We start from the raw sequence: 16,568 nt of genomic DNA, 5'->3' as shown, positions 1-16,568 counted from the left end.
AAAGTTACGCCTCTTCTTGGAGACAGCCATATTGAAAGGCTTGGTTTAGGATAGTTATGTAAAGAAAGCCAGGACTGCACTCACCGTCCGTACAGCATTTATTCAAAGGTGTCAGGCATACCAGGCTGGTAACGGAGCGGAGACGGGGGACGTACGTCCCCCACCTCCGCTCTGTTACCAGCCTGGTATGCCTGACACCTTTGAATAAATGCTGTACGGAAGTGTAAGGAGTTAACATTCTTTACCCAGAAGTCTATTCTCACTGTAAAAGTTCTAGTATTATGTCACATATCCAATTTAACTAGAGCTGAGGTCTGTCCTGTCTCTGCCCTAATCCTCATGGATATAAGGAGGTTCCTAAAGCACATGTTAGAGTTAGTTCTGGCCTAGCCAGACAAGAGAGAACATCACCCGCTACATCTCTTTCACCTTTAGAAGGTAATTGCCTCCATCTTCAATATTTTTAGCACAAGGCAAAGCTGCAACCCATCTAGCATGTACCATTACAATGGTACCACAAGCTGTAGCATTAGGGACAAAAGGTAAACCTGACGGGCTCTACTGCAAAGAGAAGACTAGGTGCAACTATTCATAGTCCTTGCCTAGTCGAGCAACAGACTTCTAGAGATTCCTTCCTCGATGCACTCCATGAAGCCTGTATCTCAGATTACCAAGGAAACATAAGTGAGGGAGGGGATCTTTGCATATCTTACCACCACACACCGCTGTGAAGATCCCTGAAGCATGCACATATATATTGGACATTAGCTAGTGCAGAACTACATTCTACAGCCAAGTCTTACATTTTTTCAGACAAGTTGAATCCTAAGTAGCATGAGGAACAAGCCAGGCACCCACTGAGGTGACACATATGTGGTAGCCCTTGGGGGGGTATATGGTAGTTGGGGAGTTGTTTTGGTAGATGAAGGGTTAATGTTAACCCTATAGTTTGTGACGCCAGGCTGAGGGCTAGTATGCTGAGGTAATTCTCCGGCCTATCGCCGCCCTTCCCAGTAACGATAGGTGCATATATAAAAATGACTGAAGGTCCACAAGGTGCTTGAACTTGAACAAACTTTACTGATGAAAGGCTTGCGGTACATCCAATGCACAATAACAGTCTCAGGAATATAGTCTCTATATAGTGCAATGACTGACAGTTGTTGCGGACCTTGACTTTTAGATACAGTCTCTGAATTTAGGGAATATTTGCAGATCCATCCGGATTTAGGGGATAGATAAGGTCCGGTGATCCTGCGGATTGATACACTCTCAATTTAGAATCGATCAGCCGTTGCCGCAAGGCTCGGGCCTAACTCACTGCGGGAGATAGCTGTATAGATCCTTCCTCGTCAAGAGCGCAGGAGCAAAAAGAGAGCAATGGCCGCCGTGCCCTTATATGGGCAGGGCCGTTTTGGATTGGTCCCAGTAACAGTCACTCACCGTTACAAGGAGTGATGGGTAGTAAACGTCACAGGGACCTCCAAAAGGTCCTAAAGCAGAAACCATAGAGTTTTCCTGATCACGTGACCCGCAGGTCCTGCTATGCTGTATACAGGTAATTAACTATTTATAGACATTGATATCATATTTACATGCATCCTAAATAAACTATTAGCTTAGTGACTATCTAGATGAGAGGTGACCAGGGGTGAACTAGACAATGGGGACTCCAACAACGTAGGGACTCTGGCTAAGGGGACCCACACGCAGGTGCCGGATAGGATACGGTACCGGGACACCACAAACCCCCTTACTTAAGATAAGTCGACCTCGATGCCTGTCCCCTAAGACAGAGGGACAAGGACAGGATGATCTATAAATTTGCTATACATCCTAAGTAAACATTGAACACATTTACATTCTCTGATACTCTTACTAGTATCTGGACTAGACAATAGGAATCTCTCTAGACATTGGTGCTATCTAGACATTAAGGAAGCTATCTATCCTTTAGTTTCTAGCTCCTAAGACATTTTAGCAGCCCTCTACACATTCTTGGAGGCTGAACATTAGTATAACTCTCTATACATGAGACTATCTAGACATTAGTTCAGCTCTATATACCTTTAGCGTCAAGCTGACTAGACAATTTTATTATCTCACACATTTTATTTCTTTGCCAACAATAAGTTACCTGTAAGTACACATAAGGTTATACTGGCTAGCCGGAAGCTATGTCACAGTAAGGGTGGCTGCTACGGTCTATCGGCTACACGCTACTTACCCCTAGAGCACTTTCAAAACAACCTAACTAGGTTATTCTTAGAATTAGGTGTTTAATTCTGTATTAGCAAGAGCACCTACTGGCCAGGCAATGAAAGAGAAGAAGAAGTGTACCTAACAGAGGCAGGAATTGGATATAACTATGCTACAATTCCTAAGTGTTTTCTTAAGTGAGATATTTACTTTGGTGTATGTACTAAAGAAACTTGAGGTAGTACATCTAAGTTAGTAATCTAGGGTACTGAAAAGTGATTGGCAGAGCATTGAAGTGGGTTATCAAAGGTACTGTGTGTGCAGGTACTAAATGTGATTCCTGGTACCTTCATGGGTAGTTTGCCCTGGGTAGTCCTTTGAGACCGCCGCAACACCACCTCCGAGTCATCAGGAGTTCCTTCACTTAAGGATTCTTCAAGAACTTCAGTCCCCGAGGGACCAGCTGGAGGGCTGGAAACAGCAGCAACATCTTCGGTTGAACTCAGGGTTCTCTTAAGACAGGTGGAGTAGTGGCATCAATATCTGGAGCAGTCACTGGAGCAGGACTGATGTTAGGTGTAGCAACCAATGGTGGTTGACAGGGAGCAACAGCTACTGGCAACTGACTTGGTGGTGCAACCAGTGACGGCTGGCTGGATGGAGCTGGGAATGGTATACCCCAATACATGGTAGGCTGCTGAGATGGGAACAAAGGATCATCCATAGTGGGATGAATTCCTTCTCCCGGCACATATTCTCTCATTGCCTTTGGTATAGGTGGAGTAGAAGTAGCAGGAGGAGTAGGAGGAGATGGGCCAAGCATATCTTCTTTGAGGCACACATTTATCCTATTTCTGTGGACCACCTGTGGCTCGAACCCGTCTTTTTGTATCTCCTACACGTCCGTTTCAGAATAAGGAACCACAGTAATGGTGTATGGCTCCGTTTCCCACAAGGAGTCCAATTTATGGGTTCTAGGAAATTTTCTGAGCCACACTTTATCTCCAAGCTGCAAGGGCTGAGCCGAAGCATGTCGATTATAATCTTTCTGCTGACATTCATGAACTTCACCCATTTTCTTCTCAACAATGTCCTTGGCTTCCTCAATTCTTCGTTGATGCTCTGACACCCAACCTTGGGAAGCCTGAGAATTGTTGAAAGGTGCCTGTAGCCCGAAGGTTCGATCCTTTGGCAATTTGCCGTGTCGGCCCGTCATCAGGAAAAAGGGCGTATACCCCGTAGAGCAGTGGACAGTGTTGTTGTAAATTTCCAGGAGTTCAGGCAACAGCTGAGGCCACTCTTCATGCTTTGAGACAGAGGCAGCTCTGAGCATCTGGATGAACACTTGATTGATCCTCTCGCAGAGCCCATTCCCTTGAGGATGGTAGGCCGTTGTTCGGAGCTTCTTGCAATCATGCAACCGGCAAAGTTCCTGGAACAACTGGGCTTCAACGGCGGTTCTCCGATCCGTGACGACCGATTCGGGACACCCCAGAGGTTGGATCCACTGTCTATAAAAGAGCTGAGCAGCAGTCTTGGCGGTAAGATCCTTGACATGGGCCACGACCACCCACTTAGAATAATGATCCACCATAGTTAGAGCATGACAATAGCCAGATGGAGTTGGGGGCCAGCTTCACATGGTCCAGGGCAACAATTTAATTCGGCCTTTCTGTACAGATGGGATGCAAAGGGGCTCTTGCGTCCCTCCGGGGGTTCTTTATCACGTTGCACATGGAGCACTTGGCACACCATTTCTTGATGTCTCCCCGCATCCCAATCCAGTAAAATCTCCTTCTGACGGTGATCTCTGTCTTATGGACCCCGAAGTGTCCGGATTGATCATGATAGGCATTCAGGACCATGGCTGCATCTCTTCTGGGAACCACAATCTGGTGTATGCGGTCTCCGGAAACTGGGTCCAGGGAATTTCGGTAAACCAGGAACAGGCGATTCCTCTGCCGCCACAACCGCTTCAATTCAAAGTCTCCATGGGCCTTGAGCACCCGAGTGGGCACTTTCTTGTAGAGGCAGTAGTCCAGGATGAAAGCCGGGTTATAGGGGACCTCCTAAAGTGTCTTCCAGGTGGACAGATCTTCAGGGATCTTGGGAGATTCAGGTCAGTCACCCTCCTGGGCAGTTAGAGCATTCTGACTCATGAACCTTCGGTAGAAGGGAGGCATTTCCACATCTTCCCATACATCTTCAGCAGGGGGTGCCTCGCCTGGGGCCAATGCGAGAAAGTACATCCGCATTAACATTGGTTTTCCTGCTGTGATACTTAATGTTGAAATCATAGATGGCCAACCGAGAGGCCCAACGCTGTTCAAGAGCTCCCAACTTAGCAGTGTTCAAATGGGCCAAGGGGTTGTTATCAGTGTAGACCGTGAAGGGAGTAGCAGCCAGATAGTCTTTAAACTTCTCAGTAATGGCCCAGACCAGATCCAGGAGCTCCAGCTTGAAGGAGCTATAGTTGGCATCATTCTTCTCAGCACCTTGAAGATGCCGGCTGGCATAGGCAATCACCCTTTCTTTGCCATCTTGTACTTGAGATAAGACCGCCCCCAGACCTTCAAAGCTAGCGTCTGTGTATAATCGGCTCCTCACAGCTTTCAGCCCGTTGTCGCACTTTTCCCGTGCTGAACTGTCTCCCTTTGTTGGTTTCTGGCACTAGACTCCAACAAAATGGCTGCCGCGGCACCGAGAGCTTTGGTGGGTGGGGTCTCTGGATCACGTGTGCGGGAATATCCCGCGCTAACTTGTAGCTCCACTGTACTGTTTGCCTCCCCCTTACTTTACATGCGCACTTCCTCCACACAGCACCGTGTGCGCAACCCCTTACTCCGGAGTATAAGTCACAGTACATAAATAAAGTTTGTTTTCTGGGGGAAGGGGGTTCACTCTCACTAATGGTGACTGTAGTAGGCACACACCCGTATCCTGTTCGTGCAACGCCAAAAAGGCTTTCTGGTAGCCCTTGGGGGGTATATGGTAGTTGGGGAGTTGTTTCGGTAGATGAGGGGTTAATGTTAACCCTATAGTTTGTGACGCCAGGCTGAGAGCTAGTATGAAGCATGCACATATATATTGGACATTAGCTAGTGCAGAACTACATTCTACAGCCAAGTCTTACATTTTTTCAGACAAGTTGAATCCTAAGTAACGTGAGGAACAAGCCAGGCACCCACTGAGGTGACACATATGTGGTAGCCCTTGGGGGGTATATGGTAGTTGGGGATTTGTTTCGGTAGATGAAGGGCTAATGTTAACCCTATAGTTCGTGACGCCAGGCTGAGGGCTAGTATGCTGAGGTAATTCTCCGGCCTATCGCCGCCCTTCCCAGTAACGATAGGTGCATATATAAAAATGACTGAAGGTCCACAAGGTGCTTGAACTTGAACAAACTTTACTGAAAGGCTTGCTGTACATCAAATGCACAATAACAGTCTCAGGAATACAGTCTGTATATAGTGCAGTGACTGACAGTTGTTGCGGACCTTGACTTTTAAATACAGTCTCTGAATTTAGGGTAATATTTGCAGATCCGTCTGGATTTAGGGGATAGATAAGGTCCGGTGATCCTGCAGAGTGCGTGGGGATTGATACACTCTCAATTTAGAATCGATCAGCCGTTGCCGCAAGGCTCGGGCCTAACTCACTGCGGGAGATAACTGTATAGTTCCTTCCTCGTCAGGAGTGCAGGAGCAAAAAGAGAGCAATGGCAGCCGCTCCCTTATATGGGCAGGGCCGTTTTGGATTGGTCCCAGTAACTGTCACTCACCGTTACAATGAGTGATGGGTAGCCTTCGTCACAGGGACCTCCAAAGGTCCTAAAGCAGAAACCATAGAGTTTTCCTGATCACGTGACCCGCAGGTCCTGCTACGCTGTATACAGGTAACTAACTATTTATAGACATTGATATCATCATATTTACATGCATCCTAAATAAACTATTAGCTCAATGACTATCTAGATGAGAGGTGACCAGGGGTGAACTAGACAATGGGGACCCCGACATCCTAGGGACTCTGGCTAAGGGGACCCACACGCAGGTACCGGATAGGATACGGTACCGGGACACCACACATAGTTGTAGATCCAGGATAGTCACAGCCTCTGAGTCAGCATGTGTTATTAGGGAGTAACAAGTCTAGTACAATTTTTCGATCACAAGTGAAGTCAAGTCCCAATTCCTCAGTCTCAAGTCTCATCCTAAAAAATGCAGTGAAGAACAAGCCAGGCCACAGGGATTACTCAAAGTAGTACAGGTTAGCCGAAAGCCTCTGAGTCTTACACGTACCACAAGGGAGAGTCACATTGAATCTCTGGAGAACTATAAGTGTCATCGTAACCAAATCTCAAGTCTTCCAATAGGTCCAGGACTGTGACAGTGACAAATTACCAGTTACTACTGAAAATAACAAGAGTCTCTCAACTACTGTATTCACGGATCTGCATATATTCCAAAGTATTATTCACCTGTATTGATACTGTATCAACAGTAAAGCAGAAGTTGTCTTCTATAAACCCTGGCTTTAGAGGAATTATACAGAGGTCCCTCAAGTTACAATATTAATTGGTTCCAGGACGACCATTGTATGTTGAAACCATCATATGTTGAGACCATATCTCTATGGAAACCTGGTAATTGGTTCTGAAGCCCCCAAAATGTCATCCAAAAATAGGAAAAAGTGAGGATTAAAGAAAAATGAGTAGATAACTAATATAGATAAAGCAAATCCTTATATATAAAAGTAATAAAGATCTGCTGGGAGCTGTAAATCACTGTCTATGTCAGGGTTTCCCAATCAGGGTGCCTCCAGCTGTTGCAAAACTACAACTCCCAGCATGCCCGGACAGCCAAAGGCTGTCCGGGCATGCTGGGAGTTGTAGTTTTGTAACAGCTGGAGGCACCCTGGTCTGGAAACGCTGGTCTATGTAGAGGACAGGAGCTTCTTCAGGGACCCGTACAGTACACGCAATATCCTAAAAATTGAAAATGGAGCCGCCCTCACCTGGTGTCCAAAGGAGCAGCTAACCCTGCACAGGTGAAGAGTACAGAACATGTAATACCTCCCTGTAGGGGGCGCTACCAGACACCAGTCAGTGCATGCACTTCAGTAATACAGGGGTTTTACCAGTGATTGCCCATTCTGATTGGTCAGTTCTTCCGGCCATTGACACGTTTTACAGATCTGGACTGTCTGTAGCATTGTATGTCGAGTCTGGTTTCAAGTTACAATGGTCCAGAAAAGACCATTGTATGTTGAAACTTTTGTATGTTGAGGCCATTGTAAGATAAGGGATCACTGTATTCCTGAGGCCTTGGTACGGATTACACCTTGATTGAAGTAGTGGTTTGTGGGACTATACATCTCAACATAGGGATGCACCACTCCTGCCACTACAACTCTCATCATCCATCATTTACTACAAACACAACCCTACTTCTGGTGTCACAAACTTGACATTTGCCAGCTAGTTATCCACTTCACTCCCGTGGTGTCCCAGCACCAAAGGCTGCCCTGTGGATCCCTGCAAGGATCCCTCACACATAGGAAATTCAAGCCTGACAAAGAGCTACAGGACCTTGACGAAATCCTAGCTACCTGTATCAATCTTCAATACTTTCTCAAGTCAGTATCAATCTATTGGGTTAAAGCACCACAAGTCCCAGCAAGGCAACAGGGCTCCCAAGAGGTTGCACTGCATCTTCTCCACTCTACACCATCTACACTGTCTGTGTATCAACATCTGCACCCTGCTCAGTAAAGACAGTTTTCTGTAACCCGACGTCGGTGTGTTCATTTACTCCGCGTGTCTGGCCCAGAAGGAGCCGTCTCCAACCTTGGACCGTGCATAGGCTAACGGTGCCCTGGCGTCACAAACTGATAAGGTATTTCCTAGCACCCCAGTTGCTACCACCCACCTGTCTACCACAGCTGTCTGTCATTTGAGTTACCACAATGCACTGCTCTCTCTTTCTGTCAGAATAGAGAATAAAAAAGTTAAAAACAAATAAGCTATACAAGATAATCAAAGAAAAATATTTAGTAATATACTTCATAAAAATGTTGTGAGGAAAAGTGTTTTTCTTTAATTCATGTGAAATATTCCCATTCAAAGAGGTGACACTTCCATGAATGTAAATGTTGATCTTGGTCATGTGGATGATCCCTGGTGCACATGTATGATCAGACTCACCGCAGCATTTGGCTCCACCAATCGATACTGGAGCTTTCTCGCCTCCTGCCACTGCCCACTGGCGCACAGTCGCTCCAGTTCACAGAGTTGGGTACCAAGGATGTTAGCAAGAGCACAAATCCCTCCGACAGCACCTGTACAGAAAGAGAGAACACTCAATCTGAGCTATACTCCAGAGCTGCACTCACTATTCTGCTGGTGGGGGTCACTGTGTACATACATTACATTACTTATCCTGTACTGATCCTGAGTTATATCCTGTGTTATACTCCAGAGCTGCACTCACTATTCTGCTGGTGAGGTCACTGTATACATAAATTACATTACTTATCCTGTACTGATCCTGAGTTATATAATGTATTATACCCCAGAGCTGCACTCACTATTCTGCTGGTGGGGTCACTGTGTACATACATTACATTACTTATCCTGTACTGATCCTGAGTTATATCCTGTATTATACTCAAGAGCTGCACTCACTATTCTGCTGGTGAGGTCACTGTGTACATACATTACATTACTTATCCTGTACTGATCCTGAGTTATATCCTGTATTATACTCCAGAGCTGTACTCACTATTCTGCTGGTGGAGTCACTGTGTACATACATTACATTACTTATCCTGTACTGATCCTGAGTTATATCCTGTATTATACTCCAGAGCTGTACTCACTATTCTGCTGGTGGAGTCACTGTGTACATACATTACATTACTTATTCTGTACTGATCCTGAGTTATATCCTGTATTATACTCCAGAGCTGTACTCACTATTCTGCTGGTGAGGTCACTGTGTACATACATTACATTACTTATCCTGTACTGATCCTGAGTTATATCCTGTATTATACTCCAGAGCTGAACTCACTATTCTGCTGGTGAGGTCACTGTGTACATAAATTACATTACTTATCCTGTACTGATCCTGAGTTATATCCTGTATTATACCCCAGAGCTGTACTCACTATTCTGCTGGTGAGGTCACTGTGTACACACATTACATTACTTATCCTGTACTGATCCTGAGTTATATCCTGTAAATCTTTTATTAGAAAAATATAAATCATAACAAAACATAAACCAGCACAACTTTGCCATAACGGAAAACAACAACATGAAATAACATAAACCCAAACTTTACATTTAAATAAAAGAACAAAAATCCTGCCTAACCGGCCAGCCCAGCTTTCCTACTAGAACTAGAAATATTACAACTACACCTTTCATAGCCAAACAACACACTCATAAGAAACATAAATATAGCACTATTTCGCTTTAACTCAAAACACCCAAACTCGGGAAAAATCATACATAGAAAACACAACAAGCACTCACACTGCACACCATGTTTTTTTTAAATAATATTAATAATAAGAATAATAACACTATACCACACTCACATATGCACACATATATATCAATATATTAACTTGATTTAACCAAGAAACCAAAAATAAATAAATAAATAAATTAAATTCAACTCAAAATACCCAAACTCGGGAAAATATCACAGAAAACACAATACACACATGCTTACACACATCTTTACTACATACTACATATATAAACCAAAGAAAATAAATCCACAACGGGATACTAAAGAAACATTACTACAAAAACAAAACTGGTTCGACTGCCATGTCTATCTCTACTATAAATACTATATACTTAAAAATAAAATAAATAAAAAAATAAAAAATAAAAAACATTTTATAATAATATAACATACATTATACATACTATATACATAACTAACTATATACACTACTATGTACAATACAATACACAAACTATATACACCTATAAATAAACAGAAAACACACCTACAAATATAAAAGAACATTCTACACTAAACTGACCCTTCACCCACACCACCCGCCCTCCTGTACATTGGTCAGAGTTTTTTCCATACAGTTCATAGTCCTCAATGTCCAGTCCATAACTGACCCATGCCAGGTCCACCAAAAGAAAAGACCACCACCACCCACAAATACACCCTCCCAACCTAGAACTCCTCCCAACCAACTTAACCATTACCAGCTTTAACATACATAAGCAAACAATACAACCCACTTTAGGCCCAAGTTCGGTGCCTGTAAGCCCTTCATAACCTTAACATCTGAAAACAAAACAAAAAGCTATGGTGCACATGCATTAGCCCACCACCAGGAAGAAGGATGGCAATCCTGATACATACAAAATGTATATTCTTTCCCTAACTGCACCCTACCTCTCTCCCTACCATTATCCCTAAAGATAAACTGACCCTACTATCACCCTAACCCTGTCCCTGCATCACTGTCCCTAACAAAAACAAGGGTACTCTACCCAAAAGGTCTAGTACCTAGGGCACATCAAAAGAAAACCCTCTCCATAGGAGAGAAGCCCTACTGGTACCAAGACTGCCATACTCCAAAGACCTGATCTTCCCGAGGTCACCGGTGATATTCCTACAGACCTCCACCTCGGAGAGGACTTTGCGCTGATTAGACACTAAACACCGTGCATTCCACGTGTAGTACCTAACCACTAAACTGACTAAAAACAAAGTGCCCCGATCTCGGCCACCCAGGTTCCTGAATGCCCCATAAGCCCACTCTGGATAGGTAAGGCCGGCAAGTTGACTCCAGCCGATGGAAGCACCACCCGGTTGTAGACCCTTATATTAAAGGGACAATGAAGCAGGAAATGGTCCATGCTTTCCAGCATGTCCCCGCACTCTTCTCGGGGACACCCCCGGTCATCAGATCTCCTGCACTTCAAATTGTCCCTCACATATAGCTTCCCCTGAAAGCAGCGCCAGGCCAAGTCCCAAAACTTCTGGGGGATCCTTTTCATATTTAAGAGATACAACCCCACCCTCAGATCCCGACCTGGGCAGTCCCTGAGCGCCAGAGGCTTCTGGAAGTGGGTCAACAGAACCCGTTTGTCAAGGAACTGCCTTGACTGGGTCCTGATCTCCCACACTCCCAGACCCCACCGACGTATCGCCTTCAGAGTCGGGGTAGCGTAAGCCGGAAGATATCCATGGGGCGTACGGAGGTCGTTCACTTGCCCTCCTGTCTCCCATTCCTGGAAGAAAGGCCGAAACCATTCCCTGCAGGAGAGTACCCACGGAGGAGCCCTCTCTGACCAGAGGTTTGAGATGTTGGCTTTCAAGAAGGTGTTTGTTAAGAACACCACAGGGTTTACCATAGATAAACCCCCTAGTCTCCTTGTGCGGTACGTAACCTCTCTCTTGACTAGGTTCATCCTGTTCCCCCATAACAGTTGGAAAAACAGGCTGTAGATCCTAGTGTAGTAAGCCTCTGGCAAGATACATACACTGCCCAGATAGATAAACAAGGGGAGCAGGTACGATTTGATCAGGTGTACCCTTTCCCTGAGGGTCATAGACCAACCCTTCCACTGATCCACCCTATGAGTGGCATCCTGTAGCTTACCGTCCCAGTTTTTGGTGGGATAATCATCCTGGCCGAATGTGATGCCCAGAATTTTTGCTGAGTCTTGGGGCCCTGGGAGGGTGTCCGGGAGATCAAAAGTGGGATCTCCCCCTCCCAGCCAGAGACTTTCACACTTATCCCGGTTGATCTTAGACCCGGATGCCTCCGAGTAGTGTTCCACCTCCGACATCACCACATCGACCTCCTCTCTCGAGGACACGAAAATGGTGACATCATCAGCATACGCCACCACTCTCTGGGCGACATCCAGCTCCGCCAGAAACATCCCGACTCCCGCCAACGGCCCACAATCTACCCTCCGGACAAAGGGATCAATTGCGAACACGTATAAAAGCGGGCTCAAAGGACAACCCTGACGGACTCCGGACCCCACCTCAAAAGAGCGGCCAGACCACCCGTTCACCAGCGGGAAACTCTCTGCCCCTGCATATAAGGTCTTAAGCCAATTAATAAAAGCACACGGTAAGCCATATCTCAGGAGGACGGACCAGAGGTACTCGTGGTTCACCCGATCAAATGCTTTGGCCTGATCCAGGGACAGCAAGTACCCCTTCCAGAGACCCGCACTACTCCGCTCCACTGCCTCCCGAACACCGAGAACAGCACTTAAGGTGCTTCGGCCTGGAACAGAGCAGTGCTGGGCCCCCGAAAGGAGCCGGGGTGCAAACTTCACCAGCCGATTAAACAGTATCTTGGCCAGAAGCTTCCTGTCCGTATTGAGAAGAGCTATGGGCCTCCAATTCTCAATACGGCTGGGATCTTTACCCTTTAAGAGAAGAATCAGGGCTGACCTCCTCATTGACTTCGGCAGAGTGCCCGAGGAGAGACACTCATTGAATACCTCAGTCAAGAGGGGAGCTAAAGACTCCTTAAAGGTCTTGTACCACTCGGATGTTAAGCCATCCGGACCTGGTGACTTCTTGGGGGCGAGCCCCTCAATCGCCAGTCTCACTTCCTCTTCCCTGATTTCTTCTGCCAAAACATCAAGAGAGGGGTCTACCCCTGGCTCAGGAATGGTTTCAGCCAGGAAAGCCGACATCCCGTCTCGATCTAGATCCTTCCTTCCCAAGAGATGCAAGTAGAAGGATCTGACGACCTCCAAGATCCCTGATCTGGACCGATTCAGAGATCCTGTACTATCAATCAGTCCTGAAATGACTTTACTACTCACTGACATCTTACAGTTTCTGTAAGGGTCGGGCGAGCGGTACTTCCCGAAATCCCTCTCAAAAACCAAAGATGCATGCCTATCGTACTGACATCTCATCAGCAAGGACTTCACTCTGGAGATATCCTCCCGGCTACCTCCAGTCGAGACGAGAAGCTCGAGTTTCCTCCTCAGTCCCTGATACAGGCGATACCTATTCAGGGACCTGAGGCTCGAGAGCTGGCGGAAGAACCCCGCAACCCGCTTCTTGAACATCTCCCACCACTCTGACTTACTACTACATAGGCCCAGTAAAGGTACCTGACTCTGAAGAAAATCCTCAAAGGACTGTCTTATCTCCGCTTCCTCCAGGAGGGACGAATTCAGCTTCCAATAACCTTTATCCATCCGAGGGGTCTCCACCTCAACCACGGACACTGCAGAAGAGACAGCTTCCTCCTTCAAATAAAACCTGTCTATTCTAGACCTGCAGCTACCTCGATGATAGGTGAAACCCGCGTGGCCTGAGGGGCTCCGGATGTGGGCGTCCTCTAGGCGAGCTTCCCTAACTATACTATTGAGAGCTATGCTATCATAAGCCAACCGATCATTGGAGCCTCTCCTATCTTGGGACCTTGTGACAGTATTGAAAACCCCTCCAAAGATCACCTGTCGGCTTGTAAAAAGAAAGGGCTTAATCCTCATAAAGAGATCTTTTCGTCCCCACTTGGTTTGTGGGGCGTAGATGTTAATAAGCCGGAGCTCTTGCCCCTTCATGAGGACATCTAAGATCAGGCACCTCCCCATTTCTAACTCAATAACCCATCTGCATTCAACAGGAGCGGTAAAAAGGACCGCCACCCCACTATACGGCTCAGCCGCAAGAGACCAGTGGGAGGGCCCGCGCCTCCACTCTCTCCTGGCTTTTACCAGAGAGGCAAGATCTGACAACCTGGTCTCCTGCAGATACCAAATATCGGCTTCAACACGGCCGAGAAAATCAAAGGCTGCGAATCTAGCCGTATCAGACTTTATACTGGCACAGTTAATAGATGCCAGCGTCAATGGGGTGAGTGCCGCCATCATGGGTGATTGAGATAGACGGCCCTAACCCCCTCATTTTTGTTTCTTCTTTACCCCCTCATCCCCAGACGAGGAGGCTTCCTTCTCTTTGGACCGTTTTTTTGATTCTGACTGGTCCATTTTAGAATCCCCATCTCCGCCTGGCTCCGATTTGGCCCCATCCCCTGAGGAAATTGCCCCATCAGGACAGGGCCCAGTTCCCCCTGGAGGTTCCCCCACTTCAGGCACCCCATCCCTGACCCCCCCCCCCTCCAAGGAGGGGGAGGAGATGTCTTCAAGGACAGAGTACCGGTTAGACAGATCAATCAGAGGGGGGGCAGGTAAGCTTCCGCTATGGACCTGGTCTGCAGCACGGGGACTAGAGGGCTCCGACCTCTTCTTTCTCCCTTTACTGCCCTTCTTTTTTGGCCGCTCTTCACCCTCCTCATCCACACTTTCACAGTGGGAGGAATCGGAAAGATTGGCCTTGCTGCCCTCTTCTTTACAGATTCTCCCCATTTCCTCATCCAGCACATTCTCCCCCAGGGTCTCAGCAGTTTCAGGACTAACCTCTGGAGCAGGGTCAGAAGCTACCCCTGCCACATGGGAACTCTCCAGTTCCCTGCTCCTTCTCCGATTAGCCTCCCGCCTCAGCTTGGCGGGACTTTTCCTCTTCACTGACCCTGTTGCACCTTCACCCGCACTCGTGCCCTCCACAGCTGAGGCAACATTACTGCTCTCCCCAGCCAAGGTGACCGTCGCACGGGCAAAGGCGCTAGGACAACGGCTGAAAGGGTGTCCTAAGACACCACACAGATGACACCGGATCTGCCTACAGGATGCGGCAAGATGACCTACCCCACCGCACAGTGCACAGACCTGCACGGTACAGGCTGCGCTAAAGTGGGTGGGGCTGCCACACCTGTGACAGACCTTGGGCTGCCCCTGGTAGAAAACTTGGATTCTGTCTCTCCCAAGGAAACCAGCTGATGGGATGTGGGCAACAGTGCTCCCTGAACGCTTCAGTTTGACGGAAAACGTCCAGGCCCCAGACCAGATCCCATGTTCGTCATAGTTCTTTTTTGGCATGTCCGTCACATCCCCATATCGGCTAAGCCAGGTCATAATGTCATAGCAAGATAGTGACTCGTTACGTGTCAAAACGGTCACTTTCTTGGCCAGATTCTGACGGGATATCGCCTTTACGGCAAAATCCCGCCAGCCGGGCTCGCTTTTCACCACCTCATAATTCGACCAGAAAAGTTCCAAACCCTCTGGCCGAACAAAGCTGATGTCAAACTCGGAAGTACCATAGGGGTGGATCAGGGCAAAGATGTCACTTGCCCTGAATTCCATCCGGAGGAGGAGCTCAACCACCTTACCCCGAGGCGGACACGCATCTTCGCCCCTCCACACTAAACGGACCACATTCCTACGGCCACTTTCCTGCCCGTATGTCGGGAGGGACCAGACCACCTCCCCGTTTTGTTCTCGGAAGGCGCCTAAGCCATGTCTTTCTATCCAAAAAGACAGGTCAACCTCACCCCTCCCCTCTACATGGATTGACCTGTCTCCCCTACGTAGAGCCTCCAGGAGGCGCTGTTGCAAGTGACCCCCAGAGCCAGATGGAGATGGGGATCCCCCTGATCCCCCGGCAGTGACGCTGGCATAGCTTCTGGGAGAAGCAGCCACTACCGGGGGGCAGTCGAACCAGGAACTGACCCAGAGACCAAACCTGGACCCTTACTCTTAACAGAATCATCAGCCATAACACCTCTCTCTGCCATTCCACTACCGCTCCTCACCTGTATTTCACTTGCACCCCTCTCTTGAACTCCACTTGCACCCCTCTCTTGCACTCCTCTTGCACCCCTCTCTTGCACACTACTTGCACCCCTTTCTTGCACTCCGCTTGCACCCCCCTCATCCACACTGCTACTACAACTCCTCCCATGCACACCACCATAACTCACATTCTGCACATTACCATTTTTATTCACATTTTTCCTTTCACTTTCACTCTTGCGTTCACTCTCCCTTGGTGTGTTACAGACTGGGCTGGCTGGGTCTTTTGCTTCATGTTTAAGGGTTGCCGGTTTCAGGATTGGTGCTGCATAGTTCTTTCTTCCTGTGTCTTGGGGTGCAGACACAGGCTCCGCCTCTGACATGGGTGGCCACGCCCCCTCGCAAAAAGACTGTCCCTCCGGACTAACTCCCGCTACAGCTGATGTGCAGGGAACCTCCCCCTTTATAGTGGAGTGCCCCCTGGCGCCAGAACCAGTACCAACCACGCCACCTAGGGGACCGCCCCCTGAACCAACAAGGTCCGGCGCCCGGACACTCCCCCCCCTCACAGGAGAGTGCCCTGCAGCGCCAGGACCTGTACCGCCCACTTTAACCAGGGGACCGCCCCCCGAACGGGTGAATCTGCCGCCATTTTCCGGTGCCTGGACACCCTCCCCCCTCTCAGGAGGGTGCCCTTTTTTTTCTA

At 47.7% G+C, this 16,568-nt stretch overlaps 1 protein-coding gene across 2 annotated transcripts in view; it reads right to left on the bottom strand.

The window, feature by feature from the left end:
* Positions 1-16,568, bottom strand: part of HOGA1 (4-hydroxy-2-oxoglutarate aldolase 1) — a 70,530-nt gene that overhangs the window by 14,372 nt on the left and 39,590 nt on the right. For both annotated transcript variants that reach the window (XM_056530862.1, XM_056530861.1), the window contains exon 7: positions 8,405-8,538. In XM_056530862.1, coding sequence (XP_056386837.1) covers positions 8,405-8,538 — 134 coding nt within the window. The remainder of the gene's footprint in view (positions 1-8,404; positions 8,539-16,568) is intronic.

Source organism: Hyla sarda, chromosome 7 (genome assembly GCF_029499605.1).
Source record: "Hyla sarda isolate aHylSar1 chromosome 7, aHylSar1.hap1, whole genome shotgun sequence".
Classification (NCBI taxonomy): Eukaryota; Metazoa; Chordata; class Amphibia; order Anura; family Hylidae; genus Hyla; species Hyla sarda.
This window is presented reverse-complemented; position numbering and strand designations above follow the sequence as displayed.